This window comes from Octopus bimaculoides, chromosome 6 (genome assembly GCF_046866305.1).
Source record: "Octopus bimaculoides isolate indiv1 chromosome 6, ASM4686630v1, whole genome shotgun sequence".
Taxonomy (NCBI): Eukaryota; Metazoa; Mollusca; class Cephalopoda; order Octopoda; family Octopodidae; genus Octopus; species Octopus bimaculoides.
Genome location: NC_142933.1, coordinates 58,501,587 through 58,525,194, shown reverse-complemented (window position 1 = coordinate 58,525,194; position 23,608 = coordinate 58,501,587). Strand labels below are relative to the sequence as shown.

The 23,608-nt window shown below is 33.0% G+C and overlaps 1 protein-coding gene across 12 annotated transcripts in view; it reads right to left on the bottom strand.

Moving 5' to 3' along the window:
- Nucleotides 1–16,136: 16,136 nt before the first annotated feature.
- The window catches only part of LOC106873629 (jmjC domain-containing protein 8), a 462,181-nt gene continuing 454,709 nt past the window's right edge, over nucleotides 16,137–23,608 (bottom strand). For all 12 annotated transcript variants that reach the window (XR_008264424.2, XM_052968758.2, XM_052968757.2 and 9 more), the window contains one exon: nucleotides 16,137–16,269. Coding sequence is in view for 11 of the 12 variants with exons in the window: in XM_052968758.2 (XP_052824718.1) it covers nucleotides 16,141–16,269 (129 nt within the window). In the remaining variant the exon portion in view is untranslated. The remainder of the gene's footprint in view (nucleotides 16,270–23,608) is intronic.

Here is a 23,608-nt window from a genome sequence, read left to right as displayed (position 1 = left end):
AGACCATGCTGGAGGAGGATCAATTGTGCAAAAACAAAGTATATTCAACACCTAGTCAAGTTGTGGTTGGAGGTAATGAAATTGAGGAGGTAGAAAGTTATGTTTACCTTAGGCCAAGCTATAACTATGGGACGCAACATGAATAATTGGTTTTTGCAGAGAATAAGATCAAGCTGGAGAGTGTCTAACTCAGTGAAGAGTGTGATGAAATCAAAGCTCAACAATGTCACTTGCAAAAACCTCTTTAACAGCACAGTTCTACTTACAGGGCTCTATACAAGTGAAATGTGGGTGGCAACAAAAAAGGAGAAACAGCAGTTAATAACAGCACAAAGAGCCATGGAAAGGTCAATGTTTGAAATTTCCTTGAGAGATCACATCTGAAATGAGAAGATCAGGGAAAGAACCAGAGTAAAGGACGTTATCGCTGAATAACATTTGAACAAACTCAGATGGGCCAGACATGCTGCATAATGGTAATCGGTGGACCCATCAGTTAGTTGTTGAGCAGTACCTGCATGAGCAGAAACAATCACTCAGAAGGCCTCCACTTAGATGGATTGACAATATAAAGAGAATAATGAAACTGCAATAGAGAAGGAGGACAAAATCAAGAAAGGAATAGATGAGATGCTGTAGCCAGTGGATTCAAAGTGACATCCGACAGTCTGACCAATCAAGGTGATATATATATATATATATATATATATATATATATATAAAACTATTTTATTCATTTCAAGTGTAGCTGTGGAATAAGAAGTTTGTTTCTCAACCACATGGTTCTAGGGAACCTGGGCAAGTGTCTTCTATGATAACTCTGAGATAACCAAAGCCCTGTGAATGGATTTGGCAAATGGAAACTGAAAGAAACCTGCTGTATATATATGTGTGTTACTGCTTCTTTATCTTAACAGTGCATGATGATTTTAAACAAGTATCACCATCATACAAGTGGTGTACTTCATTTCTAATCTTCATGGGGAAATATTACCTTACTTAAAAACAAGTGAGGGCTGGCAGTAGAAAGTGCATCTGCCATAGAAAAATTAGTCTCAACAAATTCTGTCTGATCCAAGGAAAAGTGAATGTTAAGCTGATAATGATGATTCTTCCCTCACTGCTACTTCCCTACCCCCATTACTCTCTTATACACAAAGTTGGATGAATAAACTTTTATGAAAATACCACAGAATATTGAATATTAAATATCCTGAAAGGATAAAGAGAGTGAATCTATGTATCCTTTCAGAATACTTTCCTTCAGTTCAATAATCTGCTGTTCTCACACATTCAGTTATCTGTATGAAAGAATAGACTTAAATAATAAACAAAACTCATTATTATAAAAGAAGATTAATGGAATGCATTATCAGGAATGGAATTTAGAAATGTATAAACTTAAATATAAATTACAAGAAGAAACATTACAGTGTGCATGCAAATAGAAAGAAAGCTGATAATCTGATAATCTGATAAAACATATTTTCAGAGAGTTATGCTAAGCTGAGCACAATAGTGTCATTCTTGTTTTACTTTATACTACATTTAAAATAATGTACAGAACCTGTCAAATACTTGATACTTCTGCAAGGTTCTGTGAAGATCAAATAATTATTCTCTAATACAGACCAATGTAAAAAACTTCTCTTTCCTATTAATTTCTTCTTTCTCCTTAAATAATACAACTGAGTAAATTACAAATTCTGATAGGAAAGTGAAACTAAAATCTCCTAGTTCAAATTGATGCCAGGTAACTGTTCCAAGCAGCAAACTTGTGTTGTAATATACAAGTCTAATTTCAAAGTAAAACAATATCCTGAAATAATAAGCAACTATGGTAGTTTAATGGAACATAAAATAGGAACTTGGTCAAGTATAACAAAGTAAATAGAAAATATGAATAAAAATAAAATACATGAGAAACATATCTAAATTAAAAAGAAAAGGCATAGGTAGAAACTCTATAAGATGTACCCAGTGTAAGCTATGGACACATAAGAGGTGCAGCAATAGTTTTTGTATGTGGCAGATGCTCAGGAACAATAAACACTGAAAATGTACAGAAAACAACTTTTGCCACATTCCAGGGAGAAAAACTAGAAGTAGTTGATAGCTTCCATTACCTAGGTGACCAAGTCAGTAGCGGGGGAGGGTGTGCTGAAAGTGTAGCTACTAGAATAAGAATAGCCTGGGCAATGTTCAGAGAGCTCTTACAAAGGGTCTCTCGCTCAGAGTAAAAGGCCGACTATGACGCATGTGTACGAACAGCCATGCTACATGGCAGTGAAACATGGGCCGTGACTGATGAGGACATGCGTAAGCGTGCAAGAAATGAAGCCAGTATGATCCAATGGATGTGTAATGTCAGTGTGCATACTCAACAGAGTGTAAGTAACTTGAGAGAAAAGTTGGACCTAGGAAGCATCAGTTGTGGTGTGCAAGAGAGATGATTGTGCTGGTATGGTCATGTGGCGAGAATGGATGAGGATAGCTGTGTGAAAAAGTGCCACACCCTAGCGGTTGAGGGAACCTGTGGAAGAGGTAGACCCAGGAAAACCTGGGATGAGGTGGTGAAGCACGACCTTCGAACATTAGGCCTAACCAAGGCAATGACTAGTGACCAAGACCCTTGGAAATATGCTGTGCGTGGGAAGACCCAGCAAGCCAAGTGAGACCATAATCCATGGCCTCTGCCAGGGGTGTAGCCAGCCCACTTATGCGTACCTTTCCTTCATACCTTTCTGCTTGCGAAGACCTGTTGAAGCAAGTGAAATCGAAATCAAACCAAATTCGACGACTGGCACTCATGCCAACCTTTCCTTCATTGGACACTAAACTCTGGTTGCAAAGACCTGTTGGGGCAAGTGAAATCGAAATCGTAATTGAACCAAATTCGATGACTGGCACCTGTGCCAGTGGAGCGCTAACAGCACCATCTGAGCTTGATCATTGCCAGAGCAGCTGTCTGGCATCTGTGCCTGTGGCACATAAATAGTGCTATTTGAGTGTGATCGTTACCAGTGTCGCCTTACTGGTACTTGTGCCAGTGGCACGTGAAAAAACATTCGAGCAAGGTCATTGCCAGTGCTGCTGGACTGGCTCCTGTGCAGGTGACACAAAAAACACCATTTTGAGCGTGGTCATTACCAGTACCGCCTGACTGGCCATTGTGCCGGTGGCACATAAAAGCACCCACTACATGCTAGCATGGAAAGCGGATGTTAAATGATGATGATGATGATGATGATGACACACATGTATACAAGAGCAAAATACTTTCATGTGCAAACACAAAGACATACAAGTAAAACATGTATACTTACCTACATTCAAAAATATATACATATATGCATACATAAGTATACATACACAGACACATAAAAAAAATACACACATTAATATATACATATGTACAAATACATACACATCACACATATACATATATATACACACATACATATGTAAACACGAACACAAGTGCATAAACATACCCACACACGCACACATACATACATACATGCACACTCAGGGAATACATACATACACATAACCTAAGAGTGTAATAAGAGCTAATTAGAAAAAAACAACAAAAAGATAATCAGTAAGACTATCTAAGGTTAATGAAAAGAAATTTGGACATATATTTACAAGAGGAAACTCTTTCATCTTTCGAATTTAAGATAGAACCGTTCATTTTCATAATTATATAAGACTCTTCAAGGTATAAAAGGCACATTCTATTTCTGCCACCTCTATAAGAGGGGGAGGAAGAAACAATATTCCAAGAAATTGAGAAATTTATATTGTCTCTTTTAAGTTGCCATACCTTTTTGGATAAACTAGTATTACTTTCTTTCCGAAGATCATTAAAAGATGATTTATGATTATTCAAACGTAATTTAAGAGAGGTCTGCATGCAACCTATATAATGAAACCTAGAGAGATCATGTGTAATAGTAGCTTTATATACAACATTTTTCATTTTACAATTACCTTTAACCTCACAGGTGTTAGGGTTTCTACAGTCACAATTGTTACTAATATTAGGTGTACTATTGTTATGTGTATGTGTGTTGATTAATATGTATATTTATAACTCTTTATGTTTTTTTTCTACTAGTCCACCTGTTATGGTATATTCTACTATACACATGTGGCCCTGTTTATTATACTTTGTCTCGACCTGTCACCTTTTTTTAAAACATACCTGTTAGCTTTTCATTCTTATCTTTATGTTATAGTTTACTGCACATATAGATGTGCATACACATTGATATGTCTGCCTCCCCGCCCTTTTGTCTCTCGTACTATTATTATTACTGTTATTTTTTCCCCTTTTAAAACTTGTTTGCAAATATCCGATTTTTTTTTATTACACCATTTGTATTCTCCTTTATTGTACCTTATTTTAATTTACTTTATTTTATTAAACCTTTCTTGATGTCCTTACAAAAATTTCCTCACACTGATGAAAATGACAATGCATAAATTTAATTATAATTACTATGGTTATAATTTTTTTCTTACATGTTTGTATTGTCCTTTGAAATGCATGTATGTATTGAATCCTATTTTGTATTAAATCTAATTTTGATTCAACATCTTTTTCTCCTCCATTTTTCTATAATTGTTTATGGTATTTTTATACCCATAACGATATTTTTCAACTACTATTTTGATATTCTTATTACTTGCTCTTACTGTTTTTTATGGATGTGATGAATCTTTATTAGAAATTATTCTTCCTCTCTTTTTGGACCTCTAAAAAAGTTTGAATTGTTCTCTTTTGAACTTATTTTTTCCCACATATGAATTTGCTTATTATTATACTTCATTCTAATAAGTCAATCTCTTATAAAATATTTAAAAATGGAGAAGATTAATTTGGAGGTATCTCTTAAGGAGGTATCTCTTAAGGAGGTATCTCTTACCTACATGTAAGGAATATATTAAAGATATTATGGATAAATTCCATGATCTCACAAAAAGAATCGGATGGAAAGCCTTCTTTTTTGACAAACACAATGGCACAGAGGAAATAAAATCGGATACCAACCACGAACTCTCAGATATTAGAAAGAATTTTAAATCCACAAGAACCCCACCTACAAATAAGATAATAGAAAATTTTGAAGATGATCTTTGGAACCTACTATGCAATATTAAGTTTAAGAAAAATATTCCAAGGAACAATCACCTATGATTTTTGAGGAATAAGGTCAACCAGTTTAGACTAGCACAAGGTATTATTGTCCAATCAGATAAAACAGGAAAACTTTATAATGTTAATACTGATTTATACAATAAACTTCTACATAAAGAGATAACTAGCAAGTATAAAGTCGTTAACGAAGATGTTCTTAAAACCAACAACTTAATAGCTAAGAAGACAATGAGTGATTACAAAATCAATGACATCACTGAAATATACCAACCTTCTAGACCCAGGATTACCCTGAAGGACCATAAACCAAATTTTCATTCAGATCCAAAAGTGTGGCTTATGTCAGACATTGGGAAACTTAGTAAACTTATTCTGGATAAATACCTTTATGTCCTTAAATCTAAAATTAAATTCCAACTATGGTCAAACACACTGGGAACTATTAAATGCTTAAGTGACATGAAGAAATCTAATTTCAATGCTTAAGTGACAAGAAGAAATCTAAATTCATCCAATTTGACATTGATAGTTATTATCAATCAATTAGTCCTATTCTACTTAATAAAGCTCTTATTTTCACAAAGAATAAGACTAATTTATCAATGAAAGAAATAAAAGTTATGCTTGAGGTGAGGAAGATCATAATTCATCATCAAGGAAAATTTTAGACTGGAAAGAGACAAACCAGATTACTTTGTTATACCAATGGGCACGCAACATTCAGCCGAAGTCACAGACTTAGTTGGGATTTATTTACTACACCTACTCCATAAAGAACTTCCAGAATTTGAAGATGGTCTCAACATGGATGATGCTCTGTTTGTAATTTGAAGTGCCTCCAACCGTAAAATCGAAATATATCAGAAGAGATTGCATAAATTTTTCAAAAGCCATGGACTTACCATCACCATTGAGCAGGATCACACTTCTGTGAACTTCTTGGATGCTAACTTTAACTTCACTACTTCAGCTTACCAGCCATACCAAAAACCTAATAGCAATATTACTTATATACATGCGCAGAGCAATCATCCTTCTAATATTCTTGATAACATACCTTATAATATTGAAAACAGAATTAACTCATTATGCTCGAATGAAGAAATGTTTAATAAGCATAAAGACTATTACAATCTGGCTCTTAGAAATGCTGGTTATAAATATAAAATTAAGTACAACAAATTTAACAATGATTTTTCCAATCATAACAACTGCTTTATGGATATAAATTCCAATAAACACACCACAATTTCTAAACACCATCATGAATTGGAACATCCTGGCACACGACTTAACTCTATGAAGCATATTTGTAAAGATAACTACACCATAGAAAAGAAAAAAAATTTAACAACTATGGACCAAATAACAAGACTTCTACCTACACCTAAATTTCTAATACGATAAACAATTGTAATGTCACTCGCAGTCATTATGAGAACAACATTAACATAGCCAGAAATAATAACACAAAACAAAATATTTTCACAAAAAAATCTTCTCTTAATTCTTCACATAATCTAAATCCCCCACACAACTACATAACCAATTCTAATGATGTCTCATATTTTCTTAATAATAATAATAATAATAATAATAATAATAAGAAGAAGAAGAAGAAGAAGAAGAAGAAGAAGAAGAAGAAAAACAACAACAACAACAACAACAACAATATTAATAATATTAATAATAACAGTAATAAGAAGAATAGCATTGTTAGTAATGGTGTTAATACGAGAGGTAGAAAGAAACCTATACCTTTCTTCCGAATGGGTGACACCATACCAATAAGAAACACAATAATAACATAATTTGGATTATATTTCCTTTTGCTAAACATTTGAAGTCTAATTTTATGAAGTCTATTTGTTCTATTATTAAATCAAATTTTAATAAATCTAGGTATGCTGAGATATTCAATAATAGAATGATTAGATTTGGTTTTTCTGTTTCTAATAACATATTTAGGATTATTTCTTCCTTTATCAATAGAAAATTAAATCTTTACCACAAGAATTTAACCCCCCCTAATACTTATACCAACCCCAATTATTCAAATAGCTCTGTATCTTCTACTAACGATTCCCATATTCACACAAACTCTTCCTCCATCAACACACATACACATAACAATAGTACACCTAATATTAGTAACAACTGTAACTGTAGAAACCCTAACACCTTTGAGGTTAAAGGTAATTGTAAAATGAAAAATGTTGTATATAAAGCTACTATTACAACACATGATCTCTCTAGGTTTCATTATATAGGTTGCATGCAGACTTCTCTTAAATTACGTTTGAACAATCATAAATCATCTTTTAATGATCTTCGGAAAGAAAATAGTACTAGTTTATCCAAAAAGGTATCACAACTTAAAAGAGATAACATAAATTTCTCAATTTCTTGGAATATTGTTTCTTCTTTCCCCTCTTATAGGATTAGAAATAGAACTTGCCTTTTATGCCTTGAAGAGTCTTATATACTTATGAAAATGAACGGTTCTATCTTAAATTCGAAAGATGAAAGAGTTTCCTCTTGTAAATATATGTTCAAATTTCTTTTCATTAACCTTAAATAGTGTTACTGATTACCTTTTTGCTTTTTTTCTAATTAGCTCTTATTACACTCTTAGGTTATGTGTATGTATTCCCTGAGTGTGCATGTATGTATGTATGTGTGCGTGTGTGGGTATGTTTATGCACTTGTGCTGTGTGTATACATATGTATGTATGTATATGTATTTGTACACACATATATATATATTTGTGTGTGTATTTTTTTATGTGTCTGTGTATGTATACTTATGTATGCATATATGTATATATTTTTGCATTTAGGTATGATGCATGTTTTACTTGTACGTCTTTGTGCTTGCACATGAAAGTATTTTGTTTTCTGTCTACATGTGTATATACAAGTATTTGTAGGTGTGTATGTATGTGTACTTGTTTTGTCTATGCATGTTTTTGTGTATGGATACATTAACACACACGCATATACGTGTGTATATCTGTGTATATATATATATCTGTATTTCTATATGTTTTTTTATATATGTTTTTACTTTTGGTGTATTTTGCATGCACCTTCGTGTTTTTTTTCTGTTTGGGCAGATGTGTATATATTATGTGTATTTTACATGTGTACTTGTGTGTGTGTGTGTATGTGTGTGTGTGTATATATATATATATATATATATATATATATATATATATATATATATATATATGCATTTATTTTATTTATTTATTTATTTATATGTATATATGTGTATATGTGTGTATATATATGTGTGTGTGTGTGTGTGTACATGTGTGTCTGTGTATATGTATTAGCATGTTTATGTTTTATGTATATGTTTGTAGGTGTGTATATGTATATATATGTATATATGTTTATATATATATATAGTTATATATATATGTGTATACGTATATGTAGGTATGTATATATTTTTGCATGTATATGTGTATGTGTATTTGATTGTATACGTGTATGTATGCATGTATATGTATATATATTTATTTATTTCTATTTATATAGTTTTATGTGAATACGTACTTCTTTATTTTATTTGTTGTATCTTCCCTCACACATGCACCCCTGTATAAGTGAGTGTATGTAAGTTTTTTTGTGTGTATATGTGTGTGTTGTGTATGTGTGTATGTATGTCTATGTGTATGACTGTATATCCTTATGTGTTAAGTGTATACGTTTTTTTCTATCACTTGTAATTTTATAGCATTTTTTTACTTCAAATATTCATTTTTTGTTCCTACTTTTTTCTGATTGTCTCTCTTGCCTCAGGCTAGATTTGAGTAAGGTAACTATCTTGAATTACACTGACAGGTCTTGTCTGATTGAGGTTTTCCCTTGATAAATTCTCTTTGGTTTTTTCTCAGCATGTACGTACATTTTTATTTTAATATTGTAGCTTTTTTCAAACATAGTCTTGCCTATCACATTTTAGCCTCGTGTAAAATATACATACATATATTTTTTTCGTTTTTCAATATTAATATGTATATGTATAACTCTCTATGATTTTTCTACAAGTCCACCTGCTACGGTATATTCTACTATACACACGTGGCCCTGTTTATTATATTTGTCTTGACCTGTCACCATTTTTTAAAACATACCCGTTAACTTTTCATTTTTATTTTTATATTATAGTTTACTGCACATATAGACGTGCATACACATTGATATGTCTGCCTCCACCCCCCTTTTGTCTCTCGTACTATTATTATTACTGTTATTTTTTCCCCTTTTAAAACTTGTTTGCAAATATCCGATTTTTTTCCCTATTACCCCATTTGTATTCTCTCTTATTGTATCTTATTTTAATTTACTTCATTTTATTAAACCTTCCTTGATGTCCTTACAAAAATTTCCTCACATTGATGAAAATGACAATGCATAAATTTAATTATAATTACTATGGTTATAATTTTTTTCTTACATATCTGTATTGTCCTTTGAAATGCATGTATGTATTGAATCCTATTTTGTATTAAATCTAATTTTGATTCAACATCTTTTTCTCCTCCATTTTTCTGCAATTGTCTATGGTATTTTTATACCTATAACGATATTTTTCAACTACTATTTTTATATACTTATTACTGCTCTGGCTGTTTTTTATGAATGTGATGAATCTTTATCAGAAATCATTCTTTCTCTCATTTTGGACTTCTGAAAAAGTTTGAATTGTTCCCTTTTGAACTTATCTGTTCCCTATATATATATATATATATATATATATATATATATATATATATATATATATATCCCTATATATATATATATATATATATATATATATATATATATATATATATATATATATATATACATGCACACACAAACACATTACCATTTAATGTCTATGTTCGATGCTCACATGGGTTGGACAGCATGTACATGTGTGTGTGTACATAAATATATAAATAAATAAATATATATATATGCATACATTATATAGATACATAGCTGCAGTCAAATGACTGATACAAATAAAAGAATATATATATAGGAGCGGCTCTGTGGTACGAAACTTGCTTCCTGACGACATGGTTCCAGGTTCAGTCCCACTACATCGCACCTTGGGCAACAGTTTTCTACTATAACCTCAGGTTGACCAAAGCCTTGTGAGTGGACTTGGCAGATGGAAACTGAAAGAAGCTCATCATATATATATACATATGTATGTACGTATGTATGTATTTATGTATGTATGCATGTATGTATGTATGTATGTATGCATGCATGAATTTGTGTGTCTGTGTTTGTCTGATGACAGTGTGTTTATGTTCCCATAAGTTAGCAGTTTGGCAAAAGAGACCAATAGAATAAAGCATTGCTTTTAATCAGATTTTTTACTGTGCATACTGGTAAAGGTTAGTGTAGCACATGCTGCTACCATATAACAGTTATTCACAAATACCTGTTCAGTGGTAGCAGGATGTGCTAGAAATACTAGCCAAATCAGTTGGATGTCAATCCCCACCACTTTTCTTTCTTATATATATATACATTATAGCTTCTGGCCCACCAAAGACTTGTGAGTGGATTTCATACACAGAAACTGAAGGAACACTGTCATATATATGTGTATATTAGTGTGTGGTGTGTGTGTGTGTGTGTGTGTGTGTGTGTGTGTGTGTGTGTGTGTGTTTGTACCCCTGCCATTGCTTTACAACCGATGTTGGTGTGTCTACATACCTATATCTTAGCAATTCGGGAAAACACTGATAGAATAATTAGTAGGCGGTGCTCCAGCATGGCTGCAGTCACATGACTGAAACAAGTAAAACAATAAAAAACTATGCCATATTTATCCCGAGCAAGGCCGGGTATCTCTGCTAGTAAATATAAAACTGAGAATGCGTGTCTGTCTCTCTGTGAATGTGTGTGTGTCTGTATGTGTGCATCACTAAAACTCGAGAACTACCCAACCAATTTCATTCAAATTTTACAGATGCCTTACTTAGGGTCCATGGAGTGTCATGGGCCAAAATATTTTCAGCTTCTTGCCTAATGCAAGCCAGGAGCAATCTCTTATCTCTTAAACTGTTTCGGTATTACATGTCAAAAGTGAAACAATAACATCTCTATTGTGATGTGATATAATAGTTTCACTATTATATGGTTTCAATTTCAATTAGTTTCACTATCTATTTATATACATATATGTATATGAATATATATATATATATATATATATATATATATATATATATATATATATATACACACACATATATATATATATATATATATGTAGTGAGAATTTACAAAAAAACAAAAGACAAAGAGGGGGGTGTAAACAACAAACAGATGTATTAGTTTAATGCGTGGGAAGTGAGAAAGTCTTTTACATTTCGAGTCTATGCTCTTCGACAGAAAGGAACACAGAAATAAACAGGGAGAGAAAATAGAAGTTTTAGTGGCTAACAATCTATCAGGGTGAATACATACATAAATATATATATATATATATATATATATATATATATATGGTACTTGCCCCCACCTTTTGGAGGGTTCAGAGTTCCACTTTAAACAAGGTGAAATATTTAAAATTAAATCAAATTTCACCTGTGCCTCAGAAAATCTAATCTATGCCATTACATGCTAAGGGTGTGGTACTAATTATATTGGCCAAACAGGAATATCACTCCGTAGAAGAACCACTCTCCACAAAGAACAAATCCACCACCCACAATACAGACAGATACAGGTCAGTGGACACATAGAAAGGTGTACGAAGAATCTCAATCCTAATTTCCTAACTTTTCCCTTCTATCAATGTTCACAGAACACCTCAATGCAACAAAGAATGAATAAAGAGTCAACTTTCATCAAGAATATCTTCTACAACTAAATATGAACACATAACATAATACAGAACACTACTAACCTTTCATTTAATACCACTAACCCCCATACATCCCATACACCATTCACATTACAGATCTAGGTCTACCCTAATTGCACCAAATCCAGAACTACTTATCTGCCTTACACATAATTTTTTTACTCAGGGACTAGTAGACCTGACACCGTTCAGTAATCGGTGTGCATTCAAAGCAATGATTAGTAACATTACGAAACTGGTATGCTTTTGAATCTCTTTAACAATTCACAATAATGACTTTTATTACTTTTATTCCTACCTCAGTTCATCTAATTGTATATATCTATTGTTACTTTTCATAAAAAGCCTTTACTTGTTTTGATTTCCAATGTGCATTTTCACTTATTTTTCTTCTTACTTTACCCTTACATTTCCACGTGTAGTTTCTATTTTGTTTTTGTAACATATTTCTATTATATATATATGTGTGTATATATATATATATATATATATATATATATATATATATGTTAAATCTCTGAACGAGGTGTTAACAGTAACTGCACGATAAAGTGAAGTATATTTGCCATTTAAATGTGGCTGACCCCTAAGGGTGGATGTTACTGTTGCTTTTAGCCCCAGGAGAACATCTCCTCCAGCTGGCTTATCGACACATATCTGTGTCCTGTCTATTTTTGCCAAGGGAAGTTATCCCTCCCATCTTGATCTGCGATACGTACGGACCCGAGTTTCAGGGTTATTTCCCTTCTTCAGCGTACGATAACGCTGAAGAAGGGAAATAACCCTGAAACTCGGGTCCGTACGTATCGCAGATCAAGATGGGAGGGATAACTTCCCTTGGCAAAAATAGACAGGACACAGATATGTGTCGATAAGCCAGCTGGAGGAGATGTTCTCCTGGGGCTAAAAGCAACAGTAACATCCACCCTTAGGGATCAGCCACATTTAAATGGCAAATATACTTCACTTTATATATATATATCTTTGTATATATACATGTGTGTGTGTGTATATGGAAAAGAATCCCATAAAACTCAACAAGTTTGATAAATATGGAGAAGAGAAGATGTTAAAATGTAAGAGAAATTTAATTTATGCAGATGATTGTTTCGAACAGTGATATTAATCATGCAAATTCATAGTTGAATAGAAATAATTAAATTAATTATATATCACTGTTCTCCTCAGTGCAAGAAGTATAAACAAAAACTTTTGACAAAGGACTTGATAAAGGAAATAACAGTGTATAATTTCGAATATACATATTTATCTTTATGAGAAACCAAGTATTTACTATCTAAATTAACAATATTAACAACTGTTTTTCTCTTTTTTAATTTTTTTTTACCTTGAATTTAATACATGCAAATGAATATTAGTTCTTAAACACAACTCCATTTTACATACCTTTTTTCTCTTTAAGTATTGCAACCCCTCTAATACTTGTTTATATCACACTCCAGCAGTCCTTTATACACTATATCCTCTAGTTTAACTTCATTCTCATGTACAAAAGTTTTTTTAAATATACACCACACTTAGTATTGTTTCTAGGTCATATCCTAATTCAAATATAGCTACGCTTTTCCATTGGACATTTCTGTACAACTTTTTTTTACATACACGACTTATTTGGAATTAGAATTACTTATCTCCTTACTTTTCTATAGAGGGAATGTCTCATTCAACCTTTTTCACTTATATTTTCAAATAACCGTTAGTTGCCTTAGTTTTAGCCTATATCTAACTAGACTCATATTTCTTCTTTCTTTCTCATAAGGATAAATATGAATATCCGAAACTATACTGTGCTATTTCCTTTATCAAGTCCTTTGTAAAAGTTTTTTGTTTATACTTCTTGCACTGAAGGGAACAGCATCTCTTCAACTATGAATTTGCATGATTTTAATATCGCTGTTCGAAACGATCATCTGCATGAATTAAAATTCTCTTACATCTTAACATCTCTTCTCCATTTTTAACAAACTTGTTGAGTTTTATGGGATTCCTTTCCATAAATTCACATAACCCACCATATACAAGTATTATTTTCATAATTGCAAACTTATGCCAGAAAGCTGCCAGCAAAATATGAAGAATCTATATTTGAAATCTTTTTTGGAATCCTCCAAATTAAAAGACGAAATATAATTCAACCTTTTTACACACACACACAAACACACACACACATACATGCATACATACATACATACATACATACATACATACATACATACATATATATATATATATATATATATATATATATTCAAGGCTTGAATATGGTACTTATGCGAAGGCACCCGAATATCACATCCCAAAAAGGATGGGTGATTAAAATCAAACAATAAGCAACACGGATTTCAAAAGTGATTGCAGTACGCACGTTTCATGCTACTTCAATTTATTTAAGTAATGTGAGCATTACCTTAAATGCAATATGAAGAGCAATCTTCAGCTGCACGAAAAAATGCAGAAAAAAAGACATATTACAAATGTGGCAACATATTAAAACCAAGTGGGAGAGAGCATACATAAAATCCAAATGAGAGGAAGAATATATAAGTCCATCTTGATAGACCCTGCTATGTCAAGATGGACTTATATATTCTTCCTCTCATTTGGATTTTATGTATGCTCTCTCCCACTTGGTTTTAATATGTTGCCACATTTGTAATATGTCTTTTTTTCTGCATTTTTTCGTGCAGCTGAAGATTGCTCTTCATATTGCATTTAAGGTAATGCTCACATTACTTAAATAAATTGAAGTAGCATGAAACGTGCGTACTGCGATCACTTTTGAAATCCGTGTTGCTTATTGTTTGATTATATATATATATAGTCAGTTAATAAAAAACATATATCAGAAGGATGCACACTCTGAAGAATAGAGCAGTAATTATTATTTGTGGATGCAAAACCTTGGGTAACCCTATGTCCAAGATATAAAATTTTTGTTGTAATATATATTCATATATAAACAGCATGGACGATGTTTGTAAGCCATTCAAGAACACACAAAAATTGTTAATTTCACTTCAACATTTGAATTTCATCTGTGTCAAAATAATTTTGTCACTTTGAAACTGCGACCTGTTCACTGACAAAACTTGGTGCTGCATCTGAGAGAGTAACAGTTAGTTCACGATATATATGTGTTCATGTATGTATGTATGTGTGTGTGTGTGTGTGTGTGTGTGTATGTATGTATGTATGTGTGCATGTATCCATTACACACACACTCACATATACATGCACACACACATACATACATGCATACATAGATATATACATACATACAAACATGCATGCATACATACATATATAAACATATATATCATGAACAAACTGTTATTCTCTCAGATGCAGCGCCAACTTTTGTCAGTGAACATGTCGTGGTTTCATAGTGACAAAAATATTTTGACACAAATGAAATCTAAATGTTGAAGTGAAACTAATGGTTTTTGTGTGTTCTTGAATAGCTTACAAACATCTTCCTTGCAACAATTGTTTTTGTTTCAGCACACAATCTCAGATCAAGTCACTTGCTATGCAAGTACATCTCTGTAATATATATATATATATATATATATATATATATACACATACATACATATATTGTAACTAGACATACATGAACCTTGTAAGATGCACCTTAATTTGTCTCAATGAAGCATTCTAATTTTAAAACAAATTTCTAACTAGTTGGAGTCTGCGATGAAACAACTGGAAAGAACAATAATGTAAATGTGTGTGTGTGTGTGTGTGTGTGTGTGTGTGTGCACATGCATGTGTGTGTGTTATTTCTTCTGTATCATAGCAAGAGTCAGTTGTATGGCTCTCTAATTTTAGTTTTAGATGGTACCAGTCATTTGTGGTTATTTTAATGAATGAATGTTTATGTATGAGCATAATTGAATGTTAACATAACATGTATAATTGTGTTTCTAAGATTTTTGTTTGCATACATTTATAATATGAAGTGGTTTAAACAAAGAAAATTAAATAAAAGTTTTTACACACACACACACACACACACACACACACAAAATAATATAGGCACACATATACAAACACAATACATTTTTCAATGCTGAGAGTTTAATCGTTCCATTTGTTGTGAGGATATCTTAGCCCCTTTGGTATCTCCAAGTTGAATCTGAGCCATCATCAAATGGTACCAGAAAGCAGTCATATTTGGTTCCAGTTCAATGCCCTGCAAGTTATAAAAAGATTTACTTTATAGTTTGTCAGTTATATTTTCTTTACTGTCAGCAGTTTTAAGTCGTGGTTCATGTAGAAGCTGGGATAAAAAAAAAAATTGTAGCACTTACCTCATATATATATATATATATATATATATATATATCACTTGCAGCATGGAAGGTGTTTATAAGCCATTTAAAAAACATACAAAAACTGTTAGATTCACTTCAGCATTTAAATTCAATTTGTGTCAAAATATTTTCATCACTTTGAAACTGCGACTTGTTTGCTGACAAATTTTGTACTGCATACATTATATATATATATATATATATATATATATATATATATATAGAGAGAGAGAGAGAGAGAGAGAGAGAGAGATGGAAAAAGGGAGAGAGAGGGAGATTAAGGAGATAATTATAATCCTGGCTATCATCCCATTAGCAAATCATGTCAGATCTTGGCTAGTCTAGTATTCTAAAATTGAAAGGAGATCCATAAAACTTCGACTGATATAAATGAAGAATTACACAACTCTAAGGTCAGATCTAGTAAGCTTAAAATAAGCTTTGCAGAGTGAATAATAAAAGTAATAATTTAAATGAGGAAAGAAGTCAAACTCACATTACAATTGTTTTCATTGACGGACAGTATTTTGTTCCATATCTCATACAATGTTATGCAATTTATAGTGTTATGTAATGCATGCTATAATATATGGAAATATGTAATAATTTTATAGTCCATTCACCTCCTCAGACTGTCATGATTTGAAGGCACCATTAATCAAATGAATGGTTTGGGATGAGTTCATTTGTGTATGTCACAATATGTAAATAAATGAAACACTTAGAGCTTTCATTTAATATCTCCTGTTGGTTTTAAGACAATAAATCTAAACAAAAAGTTTTAGAAGTAAGTCAAAAATTAAAATAAAACCAGTACCAGTTGGAATTTATCCTATAGATCAAAGCATTATCTGTAGAATGATCATCAGCCATTTAATGACTTTTGTGACAGCAATAGCAGTAAGATTCACAAAGAAAATCTGTTTTTAATTTGCCCACCCCTTTCCCCTACAATTCTGTTGAAACCATGTAAAGGCAAATGTAAAGGATATCCTATAAATCTATGATACCATAAAAAGAAAAGAAAAAGATAATTAAGAGATTATAAATTGAAAGTCCTCCCCTTGAGGGAGGGAAGTTCTTCTTTAGAGCACTCAAGAATAAGTTAGGTAAGTGGGATTTGACATTTACTGCAAACAATAGGTTAAACTACATTACATTCTTGTTGCATGATTTTCCTTTAAATCTATTATACTTTCTATATTCTTTAGCTATACTCCTAGTCTTGGACACTTTATCAATATCAGGCAAGAGATGCTTACTTCTATCTACTGTATGATTAACATCTACTCTGTCATCACATATGCTACCAGTTTTTAACAATAGTAGATTGCTTGTTTTTGCTTTGGTGGTTTAACCTGGTATGGTAAGAGCTATTCAGTGGGCAGTTATCGATTTTGTTTATGTTAGGCTGTGTAGAGGAATTACTGCCTCTACTTTTAGAGGTTATAAATCTGACAATACTGCTACTTCTAGTAATCTATTCTTTGGTCTATATTTAATAGTTTCTTTGTATTCAGCTTTTCTAAGAGCACTGTTATAGTATATGACATTCTTGTTGGAAATTTTTTCATTTGCTGATAATTTAGAGATCCTAGATAATACATTATTAACTATAAAATTGATTACTGCTTTGGAATAATTAGAATTTTTGTGTACATAATGCAGATTTTCATTTGGCTTGTGATACAGTCTAAATAGACCTGTATTAAGCTCAAGTGTAAAATAAAAAAAAAATTACTACTTTCTATTCCTTTTTTGATAGAAATAGATAAATGTATATTTTAAAAAAGTATCTAAGTGTCTAACTTATTCTTTCAGGTTCTATTTTAATGTGTTTCTTGAAAATTGACTCACACACAACAGACACACCAAACATGCAATTCCATCATCAGCTGCCATTAGGATATCATTTTGGTTTTGACACCTGTGTAATACCATTTAACCTGGCAGCATCAACAGCATAAAAAAATATAAATGCTGCCAGGATTGGCCACAATGCTTCTATGAGGTCCAACTCTTGAAAGTTGCTTTTTACGTGCCACCAGCATGGGTGCCAGTTATGTGACACCAGCATTGGCTATGAGTATGATTTTACATGACTTGACAGGTCTTCTCAAGCACAGCATATCACCAAAGGTCTTGGTCACAAGTCATTGCTTCTGTGAGTACACAAGCACACATACAGAGGCATGGCTGTGTGGTGCAAAGTTTGCTTTCCAACCACATGGTCCAAATTTCAGTCCTGCAGTATGACATCTATGATGTGTCTTCTGCAATAGCCTAGGGCTGAGCATTGTGAGAGGATTTGGTAGACAGAAACTGAAAGAAGCCCATGTATGTTACAGTTTCCAAGTTTAACTTCATGTGATATTTGTAAATGAATGTCACCGTCAAGCAAGCGAAGTCCATCATTTCCAATCTTCCATGAAAACATACCTGATCATGGAGAATATTACTTTGTTTGGAAACAGGAAAGGGTTAGTGATAGGAAGAGCATCTGGGTGTAGAAAATCTGTCTGACCTAAGCAAGCATAAAAAAACCTGATGTTAAACAATAATGGTGATGATATATAAGGGTGGGCTGAAAAATTCATAGGCTGACTATAAAGGAATGATGCTAGGCTGTGAAATCACGCATGCACTAATTTCAACTCTCCTTCTTATTAACTGCATTGTTTCTTTCCAGCTAAAATGACATCTGACTGTTCAAAAAAGACTTCAAAAGTAACTAGTAGTGACTTCTCTTGAAAATGGACAAAACCCGGCATCATGGTGTTATCAAGTACCTGCAGAAAAGGAGTTAGCCCTCAAAGACATTCATGCTGACATGCTTGCTACATTAGGGAATGATGCACTAGCGTTATCAACAGTGCAAAAATGGGAAGCTGAATTTAGGAGGTGAAGGGAGAGTCTGGAAGATGACACAAGGTCTGGACGTCCTGAAACTGCCATCACTAAAGAAAACAATGATCATGTTTTATCACTTGGTGATGGATGATAGGTGATTGACTATAAATCAAATAGCTGATACTATTAGTGTGTATCATGAAAGAGTTGAGAATATTCTGCAAAATGAACTTGGCATGATGAACGTTTCTGCTTGATGGGTGCCATGTCTTCTGACACCTAATCAAAAGTGCATCAGGCTGATCACATCTGATATTGTCTGAGGCAGATCCTGCTGGTTTCCTTGAGTGTTTCCTAACCCAGTATGGGTGTTGGGTTCATCACTTTCAGCTAGAGACAAAGAGACAATCCATACAATGGAAACACTCCTCCTCACCTGCTCCAAAGAATGTCAAAATCGTTTCATCAAAGAAGGCCAAGGTCATTGCAAGAAAAGTGATAGCCTCAGTTTTGGGGTATTTGGGATATTTGGGAATTTTTCTCAGAATATTTTGCACAATAATTTTTAAAGAAATCTGGACATCTTTCTTATTGCTAACCATTCAACTTCAAATTATAATTGTTAATTGCTGGAAGTCAAGTAGACTGAGATGTACATATAGTGTCATTGTATAGAGTGGAAGTTCAATACAAAGTTTTGAACTCATTATCTGGTGGTTAATAATCCATTACCTTAAATTTGAAGCCATTAAGTCTTTAAACATTATGTTACTGGGTTTAGTCTTTCAACTGTCACCATGATGGGGCATCACCTTCAAAAATTTAATTGATCATACTGACCTCAGTACATATTTCTATCTGGCAATTATTTTATAGAACTCTGCTTGATGAACAGCCAGCTTTGAGACATAGTGAGACACAATACTCACTTAACAACAAATGTAAACACACACACACACACATATTAGGTGCAAGAATGACTGTGTAGTTGAGAAGTTTGCTTCTCAACCGCATGGTTTCACATTCAGTCCCTCTGCATGGTACCTTGGGCAAGTGTTTTTTACTATAGTCCTGGGCCAACCACAGAATTGTGACTGAATTTGGTAGACAGAAACTGCAGTGTTGTTCATCAGAAAATGACTGAAAAACATGTTTATAAAGAAGAGTTGTTTGCTTCATACTCCTCATGTGCCAATTCTGTTCATAAGAAAGGAACAAATAATACAATGTGGCTGTAGGCCGTTACACCTGGGCAACACCAGGGTGCATTGTTAGTTTATATACACACACACACACACACACACACACACACACACACACACACACACACATATATATATATATATATATATATATATATATATATATATATACTAGCTGAGTAGAGTCAATAAACACAATACCAGGCAATTTTCAAAGTACAGGGTGTCCACAAGGTCTGGGTACATGGAGTAAATAAAATCATAAGATAAACAATTAAATATAAGAAAGAATAATTTCTTAAAGTATATGTTAATCCCCATGTACCCAGACTTTGTGGACACCCTGTAGAATGCCTTTATTTCAATGTTTTTTGTCAGACCGTGTACAGAGAGTGAGAGAGAGAGAGTGTGGGAAATATGTATATAGAGGGGAAAGTCTACAAGAGAAAAGCATAAATGAGAGCGATAGACATCTATATAGATGCTGTTACAGATTTTGAAATTTTAAAACTAAGTGAAAATTTTCAAATTTAGTATATTGTTGTACCTCTTCACACTGAATCTGATTTTGTGACTCATTTATTCCAGAGAAATTTTAGAAAAATTTTACAAAGGTTTAAAGTTTGATCGTTTTTACACATCAGAAAACAGGATTTGGAAGCTAGCATTTTCTGTGTGATAGCTGTCTATCACAAAATGAAAGTAAATATTATAAAGATGAAGTTTTAAGCAAAATGAAAGCAATTATATGTCATATCAAGAGGGAGGGAGAGAGAGTGGGAAGCAGCATGTGTGACAGAAATATATATGGAGTGATAAAGTGTGTGATAAATATATCACACCCTTAAAAAAGAGAAAGAGAGAGAGAGAGCTTGATGATATAAAAGAAAGAGAGAGCTTTATGGAGACAGATAGAGAGTGGGAGATCTGTTGATCTAAAAGTTGAGTTATTTCTCAAAACAAATTAAATTTTTTGATTAATTGCAACTGATGTCATTGGTTCAAAGATTTTGAAAATCGAATCCATTTTTCTTGAGGACACACCATTTCAGAGCCTTTCTGTGATATATTCACATACATATGCACATACTTTGATTTATATAGTAGATGTGTAAGTGTGTGTTTGTATGTTTGTATGAATGTGTGTGTGCATGCGGGCATGCATATATATGTATATCTATATATATAGTTCTCTCTCTCTCTCTCTCTCTCTCTCTCTCTCTCTCTATATATATATATATATATATATATATATATATATATATATATATATGTAAAAATATGTGACACTTATTCAGTAGCTATGATAAAACTCCGAGTTTTGGATGCCAGGGTGGGAGCCCATGCCAACATCTTTTCAGTTATCCGGTCATTGAAAATTCCTGTGAAAAATGACCATTAAAACAAAGGGAAATTACTGTGTAGTGACAAGGTCAAGACTCATCTAAAACTGCGTATATTATCGCATGCACGCATATATTTTTATGTATGCACACATATATCTATATATGCAGGCACCCGCACACACGCACACAATCACAAGCGCGTACTTATAAGGTTCCTTGTACGTGTCTATAGATGTACAGGAAAAAAAACAGGGTGGAGGGGAGAAAACAGAAATTCAAAGTTAAATATGACTTTACTTGTGCCTCAGAAAACCTTATTTATGTAATAAGATGCTCGGGCTGCCACGAAAACTACATAGGGTCCACAGGATTATCGCTCAGACGCAGATGCACTCTGCATCGACAGCAGATTGCATGCCCAGAATACCAAATGATAACTCTTAGTGAGCATATTGAGAAATGCGCAAAACAAATGCTACCACAATTTATAATCTTTCCTTTCTATCAATGTGCCATTAGAACACCAACACAAATTAGATTAAATAAGGAAACCTTTTTCATTCAAAAATACAAACTCAAACTTAACCATTGCTAACACATTTAAATAGGGAAATTCATCACCTCACTGAGAGGGAAAAAAATATAGAACAAAACCATGGTAAATTAATCAAATTCTACCACCTCCTAGATTTCGATTATCTCCCTTATACCGGAAGAAATCCCTAATTACCTCCCCCTATCTAGAACTCTTCTTTTTCAGACTGGAGCGAACACATGTTACAATGAAGTAGAGAAATTTGAAAAGACAACACGAAACCGGTTATTTCTCCAAATACAATGTTTATATACCAAAAAAATTTTATAACATTTTTCTGACATAATTTAAATATATACTTTAACCATGTAACACAAGCCTTCTGTAGTTTTTTCACTCTTATTATCTTTTATACATCCAACCATGTGCTTTCACATACCAACTTTCTCACCTATATATATATATATATATATATATATATATATATATATATATATATATATATATATAAATATATATATATATATATATATATATATATACATTATCATCATCATCATCATCATTTAATGTCTGCTTTCTATGCTGGCATGGGTTGGACAGTTTGACAGCAGCTGGTAAAAGACTGCACCAGATTTTATTGTCAGTTTTGGCATGGTTTTTACAGCTGGATGCCCTTCCTAACACCATCCACTCTGCAGAGTGAACTGAGTGCTTTTTATGTGACACCAGCACAAGCAAGGTCAGTTTTGGCAAGGATTTTACAACTGGATGCCCTTCCAGATGCTAACCACTTTACAGTGTGAAGTGGATGTTTTTTATGTGGCACCAGCATTGGCAGGATCACCCAGTAAATTGCAAGAGAAAAATCCTTTTGAGAGGGGAGGGGGCATTGGAAGAGGTGATCTTGTGCCAGTTGATGAAAGGCTAGAGTGTGACAGAAAGACAGAGTCAAGTGCTTTGCTGTAGAGGTGATACATGGTTATCTGGTCAGAGAGAGAGGGAGAAAGAGAGAGTGATCAAGAATGAGAGAGAGAGTGGAAGAGAGTGAGAGTAGAAGAGAGAGCAGGAAAGAGATGATGAAGTGTCACGGCATACTCACAAGGAACAAGGATCAGAATATAAGTGGGATGATAGAGTAGAGCAAAAGTGAGATAAATGGTGGCGAAGAACTGGGGCTTACCCTCAAGGTATGGGGGTCAAAATATAAATGGTAGGGTATTGCCAAAAGGAGTAAAGATTTCACATGAATGCAAAGAAGTGGGGGCAACAGGATAGCAATGAT